The following is an 8526-nucleotide window of genomic DNA, read 5'->3' as shown; positions in this document are numbered from 1 at the left end:
TAAATCAACCACAGCTGCTCAGTTGATTTATTACATGTTATAAATCAACCACAGTTGCTCAGCTGATTAATTACATGTTATAAATCAACCACAGTTGCTCAGTTGGTTTATTACATGGTATAAATTAACCACAGTTGCTCAGTTGATTTATTACATGGTATAAATTAACCACAGTTGCTCAGTTGGTTTATTACATGTTATAAATTAACCACAGTTGCTCAGTTGATTTATTACATGGTATAAATTAACCACAGTTGCTCAGTTGATTTATTACATGTTATAAATCAACCACAGTTGCTCAGTTGATTTATTACATGGTATAAATTAACCACAGTTGCTCAGTTGATTTATCACATGTTATAAATTAACCACAGTTGCTCAGTTGATTTATTACATGTTATAAATCAACCACAGCTGGTCAGTTGATTTATTACATGTTATCACCAAAGATGTGCTTTCATTCACAGCAAGTATTGATATTTCTGTATTTTTTATAAAAATAGCATCTTATTCAATGACTGGCGGAATGCCCGACATTGCATGGGTATTAAAAATCAGTTTATAAACAGTGAAAGATAATATAGTTGCCTGCCACTTGCTATTAGCCATGCACATTGCCAATCGCTAATTTGCGCAAGCTGGTAATTTAAACTTACTAATAAGAGTCATGAGAGCAAGCTTTATTCACGTGTCGTAACATAATGCTATGCGTATTTTAACCTAAATAATCATTTATATCGCCCAATCAATACATCAATCTCTTGTAACTTAATTATTAAGCTATTTGCCTGGCAAACAGAAAGTTCCAAGATCAAATCGCAACCGTATAAAAAATAACTAGCACCAAACAGACAGTCACGACAGCATTTTTAAATTTAGGTGTTAATTTTTAATCCATGATGAATCTCAGCTTTAGGTTGGATTAATTACGCAGATAGTTTAACTATGTAATGTAGATAAATGACATTTACTACATGTTTAGCCTTATTTATTACTAAATTGGATTTTTGATATTTTTAAAAGTTTTGCTAAAGCAGACACTTAGAAAAAAATGAAAAATTTTTTGTGTATATTTTATTTTTAAAATATTAATGACAATATTTGTAACAAACGAGGACGCAAACGCTCCAAACATCTTATGAAGCTACATATGTGCTTTTGCTATATGATTTAAAATAAAAAGATTTCGTTTAATATTCTTAGCTGATTGGTTGCAACAAGAATATAGTAGTTTAGTATTTGATTGGAGCGGTAAGCACTTGAGCGGTGTTTTGACACAATGATTTCTTTGTGGAGCTACAAGATATGACTGCAAGGCTAACTAATGTAGCAAAGAATAATATATGAGCAACAACAGCGCAATCGCCAAAGCAGAACACATGGATAAATCAAAGCCGTTCTTTGAAGCTAATGAGAGAGAACTCAAGCGGGCAAAACTGGATTCCACTTGCTGCTTTCATATCTAGGCACAGACCATTACCGAGGCATCCTATGCTCTGTTTTACCGTATCGCCAGAGATAAGAAGCCACACACCATTGGTGAAACATTAGTTAAACCTTGTCTGCTGGAGTGTACTAAGATTATTCTCGGAGACACAGCCGCTCAAAAGATAGCTGATTTATCCCTCTCAGACAGGACAGTGAAATCAAGGATCGATGATATGTCTGCGGACATAAAGAGACAAGTAATTGAAAAGATCAAGTCATCTCCCATGTTCGCCATTCAACTTGATGAGTCCACTGATGTTGCTAGCATTTTACAGCTGACGGTGTTTGCACGCTATGTACACAGAGAGACAATTGATGAAGAATTTCTGTTCTGTAGTCCTCTAACAGAGACCACCACAGCTGCTAATGTTATGAACCTAATTTCCGACTTCTTCAGCAAAGAACATCTGGACTGGGGCAAACGAATTAGAGTTTGCACTGATGGTGCTCCAGCCATGCTTGGCTGTTGTGCTGAATTTGCACAGTTGGTAAAAGAAAAGATTCCTTTAGAGGTGAGTACCCATGGCTTCATTCACAGACAAGCGCTAGCAGCTAAAACTCTTCCCAAAGGATTGCAGGAACACTTTTCTTCAGTGGTTAAAGTAGTAAACTTTATCAAAGCTTTGGCCTTGCTAATTTTTGGCCTGTGCACTAATCGCTATTGTTCAACACCGAAGTTCGATGGTTATCAAAGGGTAAAATGCTTCTGCGTTTCTTCAATCTATGAGCAGAGGTCAATGAGTTCTTGAAAACTCATAACAAACCCAAACGACTGGCTTCAATGCAGGTTGAAGGCTTCCATCAGTGTCTTGCTTACCTGGTTGACATATTTGGTTTAATCAATGAAGTGAACACAAAGATGCAAGGTAGAGACAGAAATGTGTTGAGTGTAACTGATAGTATCAATGCATTCAAGGGCAAGCTCAAACTCTGTGTGGAAAGACTGGCTACTGGGAATGTAAGAGTTTCATTTCCAGTCCTACATTCATTAGTTGACAAGAAAGCTCCTTCCGCTTCTTTGCTAATGACATAAAGCATCACTTGAACAGCTTGATAGCAGAGTTTGAGAGATATTTTCTAAAGTTAGATCCTAGGACAGAGCAATTGATGAGCCTGACCCGAGACCGTTTCAGGCGCAATGTCCATGATATTCCGGAACAGCTTCAGGAGGAGTTTTTGGAGCTGACAAACAACTCTGCATTAAAAGATGACTTCAAGGAGCTATCAATAGAACACTTTTGGGTTCAGGCCCAAAGATTGTATCCCAACATAAGCTTGGCCGCTTTCAAGATGCTCATAGCATTTGCTTCCACATATTTTTGCAAGTCAGAATTTTCAGCAATGCTAACTTAATAGCAAATCTAGAAACTGTCTGGAAGGAAAAGCTGAACTACGGCGTGCCCTATCTACAACAGCTCCTAACATCAAAATTCTGTTCAGCTCCAAACAAACACAGAAATCGCACTAGTCTGCTGACTGTCTTACAATGATATATTGAGTTTCAATATACATTCATTTTTAATATTCCATGTAAACATGACTGTAATAAATGCATATATACATGTATATATATGTATATAAGTTATATATGTAAATAAAGTTCACTATCTAGTTGCAGTGCATTATTTGAAGAAGTTGGGAGGGGGGAGAATTTCTGTCTTTAGGTTTGGAAAAAGGGGAATGGGGCGAAAAAGTTAAGAACCACTGGTATATATTTTAGCAGCACTAGTTAAAAAAGCAGGTAGAATGCACACCCCCAAAAATAAGATCAAGCTAAAGTTGCTATAGTATGTTCTCTTCAGATGACTTGAGCATTGACTTGCTACATAAAATAATGTGATAGAAGCCACTTGGATAGGCCACCCAGTTAACAGACTAGCCAGCTCCCGACACCCATCTGGTCATATTCAACTTGGGCCTATGCTGGAGGGCAAAGCCTAATAAACCAAAAGAGTATAAATAAGAGTGATGACAGAGAAGCACAAAAAGCACATTGTGCCTTCTCTGAATATGTTTTTGATAATAAGTATTGACTTGCAAAAGTATAACCATTGACTTCAAGACTGTGAGTTGTTCTGGAAATTGGTTGATGAAGTAAAGAGTTACGCTGGTGGCAGTGGTGAGATATGCTTGATCCCTTTTCCTACACTGATTCGGTTCTTGCCTAATATTGGCTAAGACTCGCCAAACTGGCTGTGCTTTCTTTCTGATGGCAGTAAAGCCAAGTTTGACTTGGTAGAGCCACTTCACAAAAGATTCTAACGCCAACCCTCAAGACGGTAGGGCTGATCCTTGCTCACTCCTGAAAAGCGGAGTCATAGGGGAACCAGGCACCTATAATGCTACCAGTATCCAGCTGTGCAAATTGGCTTGACTAGAACATGAGGGAATGACCGATCTCCCAGAGTGCAACAAGGCAAACACACTTATAGTACAAGTCTTGAAAGTATTCACCAGCTACTTCTGTCCTGGAACTTTAGAGGTCAGCCGATCCAGTTCCTATTAGACAGTGATTGCACCACCAACTTGTTGAGTCAACAAGTGTTTGACTGGCTGCCAGAAAATGTGCTGAACCAGCTCAAATTTAGTGACAACTAGGGCTGTTGACAGATGGAACAAGGTTATCATTTTACAGGGTGTTCTGGCTTTTCATTTGGCTGAGGGGTGTACAGACAAAAGAAGTCTTTGTAGTGAGCTACATTTGTAAAGAGACTTTTTTTGGAATGTCGTTGTTAGTGGCTAAACTGTGCCCTTTAGAGTTTGAGCAGCCCCTAGTCTGAGTGAATGAGAAGCCACTAACCTGCATGAACCTGCACGGCTACGTGCTGCAATGCAAAATCTGAGTGGTGGAGAATAAAGTGATGACTACCCAGACAAAAATGAACATCCACTACCATATCATCACCTACAATTATTGTTCACCTAATATTATTGATTTGAAATTATTGACTTAACTGGTTCAATAGACTGACTATCTGGTAGACCGTTGCTCAGATGGTCCGCTTCTGGCAACCAGTCTGAATCACCTAAAATTGAATGATCTGGTGAGTGCAAGCTTTTCCAATCTTCTGGGGCAAATCTTGATGCTGGCATATATACTGGAGTGAGAAGCCATCAAGTAGATTACGAAAGACTCCTACGATGGAGTGACACCAAAAGTGACATTAACAAGAGTAGTGCCTGCATATTTGAAAGCACAGATTAAGTTGGTTTAGTTAAATTGCCAAGAACCAAGCTATGCACAGAGGTTAGCCAACCTGCTAAGCTGTTACAGTACCATATTTAGCATAGATGACCAAAACGTAAGATAGACCTCTGATGTGGAACACTTCATTAGTCTAGAGCTTGGCGATACTGCTGGTAAAAAAAAACTATGAAATGACAATTCGGCATCAATTACTGATGGTTAAATACTTTCACAGCATTTGCCTGATGCCTATCTTCTTCCTCAGATAGATGATAGTCTTAATGCGCTATTGGGCAAACTGGGCTTCAGTACGCTGGACTTGGTCTGCGGATACTGGCAGCTGTTCATGGTTTCTGACATCCAAACAAAGTTGGCCTTTCTTGCATACCCAGCTTTCGAATGTGAAAGACTTTGGTATTACCCTTTACCTTAGCCTGGAATACTTCCCAAAGGCTCAAGAAGTGCTTCTAAGAAAGGCTTCATTGAAATATTATTTTGGTGTACCTGAACAACATTTTTGTGATTGCTCCAAACTTTGAAACACTCTTCTATTGCTTTGAGAAAATTTGCCAGAGGTTGCATTGAGTCAGTTTGAAGCTGAAGCTTTTGAAGGGTAAACTGCTGCAGCCTAACGTCAAGCATTTGAGTCACGTTTATAGCAAGTACAGAGAGTCTACCGATTTAGCCAAAGTAGAGGTTGTGCAAAGTAGCCTTTTCCTCCGGATATCAAAAGACTGCAACCAGCAGTTTTTTAGAGACCGTTGAATATTATTGACAGAATGTACCACATTTTGTCACCATAACTGGACTACTACATAAACTGATGGCAAAGGGCAAGCCCTAGAAGCAGTCTGGCAAGGACCAGGCGGCTATAAATTTAAACTAGAAGCCCAGTTTGCAAGCCAGTTAGTGTCCAAACTCAACCAGTTTTGGTGAATTGACAAGACACACATCATTCCCTATAAGTTCCAAACTATGGAACAGTAGGAAGAAACAACTGATGGTTAGAAAACTTATTCAGGGTCTTGTTACTAAGTCGGAGCCAGAAGGAGTGAGACTTGGTCCCTCCCTAGCTGGTGAAAGCAAACTGAAGCGCACCACATTCCTCAAGCAGTAGGACAGCAAATATGTTGATGCTGAGCAGGAAAAAAAGGTTGCTGAACCAAATTGAAAGCAGCACCCCAACCAGCTGACTTTTTTCTAGCTCATGATCAAATGATTAAGACCAGGTGCAGGCTGAAAGCTGTACATGACACGCTCAGGCAAGTTATGATGAAAATCTGATGAGAGGATTGTGAAGAGTCAGCCGTTTACACATCTTATGACTGGGTTTGGCTATCAAGCAATTGACGAAGGAGCGTAGACAACCCGAATCTACAAACCAATTTTAGAGGGCCATATCAAGTCATAAAGCTTCACCCAATTGTATATACCTAGTAAAAAGACAAGGTCAGTTCTCCATTCAGTATGAGGGACCCTTAAAACATGGATTCTAGCCTACATTCTAAGAAGGCTAAATATAAAGTTGCTCAACATCTTTGAATGGAGAAAAAAAAATCAAGGCTAATTTGATTAATTGCTCATCCACAAATTCAACAGCAAAATATGGAGCCGGCAGGAAAAACAAAGATGATTTCAAATAGAAAAAAATAATAGAGGAGCTGAAAAAGATGTGATTGGCCTGACACGGCACTATCCAAGCCGACCCAGAAGACGATCTGGCGTAATATATGATCCACAAAGGCCATTATAAAGTTGGATCAGCACGGAGAGTGGGCATTTTAGGCAGTTGCAAAACAAATTTTGCTGCAGAGTAATGCACTAGATGCAATGGCGTTGTATAGAATATGTGCTAGATTCAACATACAGCTAACAAACAGTTCTCACAATAACCCTCATACATGCAAAATATCATCACTTCACCGAAGAAGATCTGCAGCAATGTGGCGACCAAAGACCTGGATACATATTTGGAGAAATCGCAAAGTCAGTTAGAGACACTCACCAACTCAGAAGCCTTTTACACCTATATCAACAAAGCTGAGCAGACCAAATCAGAACTCAACAAGAGAGATGCGGCTGCCTTAAAATGATAAACAGGTTAATGTACCACCAGCTGGTCTAAACAGTAACGTAAAAAGAAAGATTTAGCCAGAAAATGTTTGGGGTTGCCAGCATTCCAGTCGAGTAAGAACGCCTAAAATTGCATAAAACTGTCAATTGGCTAGAAAAGGGAGAGGGAATTGAGAGGCGCGGGCAAATTCACTTGCCTGAAAAGAGGCAGACAACTGCCAACAAACTATGGAAACTTACACTATTTTAAAAGCAGCAATGCCGGCAGAAAAAATTGACTGTTGATTGACTGTAATTCAAGCTGGAATAACTCAAAACAAAAGTTGCTGTCACCCATCAGACAATAATATTTGAATTAAAAAAATGCAGACTCCGCCAGATTGTCAGAGCGGACAAAAAATGATAGTGCATACTATCTGATATTTATCCTCTCAGGCAGTGGATAGGAAAATTGTCATGCTCAAGGACCACAAAAAACTAATGCGGCATCTGCCGTTTACAAGCAGTAACAGAAAGAGTAGACACCACATTATGCTAAACTTTGCTATTTAACGTCTGTTCATGTGCCTGAAAACACGAGTCATAGGACCAGGTGAATCAGCATCAGAGACACGACGGGAGCAAGGGACATATATAGGCCAAGCCGAGGTTCTACCTTGTGAATAGGACATAGATGGAAACGGCTTTTTGCTGATAAAGGCTGGAACCATAGCATGAAGGTTACACCTTGCACACCTATCCATCACCCATCACACCTCACACTGAGGAGCCAACAAAACAAGTGGACACAGCTGGTTAGCACTAAGCCAAAAACAACTATCTTCTACCGTACCTCAGGCAAACTCCATGATGAGGTTAGCTTAAAGTACACTAGTGGGGCAATAGCCTGTCAGATACCACAGGAATGGCAGTAAAGAAGGACCCAACAGCTGTGCTAAGATAGAGATGCACATGTTTAAAGATTTCTTCTAAAGGTGTAGCACTTGACGAAGTTCACAGCAGGGCCAAGAAAGGGTTACAGCGTCAAAAGACCAGTCACTTAGAACATGAGGCACTGCAAAAAAGGCTGTAGGCCCTTTGACTACTTCACCAGAGGTTTGATTAGTGAACAATGTTCCAGATAAAAGGGAGTGTGTGAGAAACGCCACACAGAGCACCACACATTGTAGTGCCACACGTCTACAATCCTAGATGGTCTGGCTACAAGCCAGGCTATATCTTTGATTGGCAACCTAGTTCATGGATGGGCCAGCACCCAATACACAGGGTGAATTTAATCAAGCAAAAAGTATAGTATTGAGCACAGAGAGGCACCAGAAACTCTTTGCTTTCACTATGTTTGCTGGTCCTATGATAATTATCTATCAACACCTTCTTAACTTTGAAACTGCGAGGTATTTTGTTGATTGGCTTCCTTTAGAATATCAGAAGCAGCACAGTTAGTGTTTTTGTGTCTATTGCCTAAGGATGTGAAACTTCTCAATTGGTTTAATCTTTGCTACAATAAAAATCATGTTCATCCATCCATCTGTTCGAAGCCCACATTGAAGGTTAGAAAAAGTATTGCATTTAGCGACCTACCTTTGACTTTGAGCATGGTCGACTGTACTCGAAAAACTGCATCAAAAGTCTCCTAGCATTCTCAAATAATTGAATGTTTAGTCGTTATACTAGACAATTTATCACAGCGCACTACAATAGACTATCAGGGTAAGGAATAATGTAGCTTGCCAATTGTGCATTCTTGAGTGATAATCTATTTTGGTGTACCCAATATG

General features: G+C 39.6%; 1 protein-coding gene across 1 annotated transcript; it reads left to right on the top strand.

Moving 5' to 3' along the window:
• The first annotated feature begins 526 nt into the window (after positions 1-526).
• On the top strand, positions 527-5108 carry LOC137388144 (protein FAM200C-like). The gene is made up of 5 exons (XM_068074649.1): positions 527-544; positions 1467-2000; positions 2276-2446; positions 4455-4532; positions 4911-5108. The coding sequence occupies exons 1-5, from the start codon at positions 527-529 to the stop codon at positions 5106-5108; spliced, it is 999 nt and encodes a 332-aa protein (XP_067930750.1).
• The last annotated feature ends 3418 nt before the right edge of the window (positions 5109-8526 follow it).

Source organism: Watersipora subatra, chromosome 2 (genome assembly GCF_963576615.1).
Source record: "Watersipora subatra chromosome 2, tzWatSuba1.1, whole genome shotgun sequence".
Taxonomy (NCBI): Eukaryota; Metazoa; Bryozoa; class Gymnolaemata; order Cheilostomatida; family Watersiporidae; genus Watersipora; species Watersipora subatra.
The sequence above is the reverse complement of the archived record's forward strand: the minus strand, read 5'-3'. Positions and strand labels throughout refer to the sequence as shown.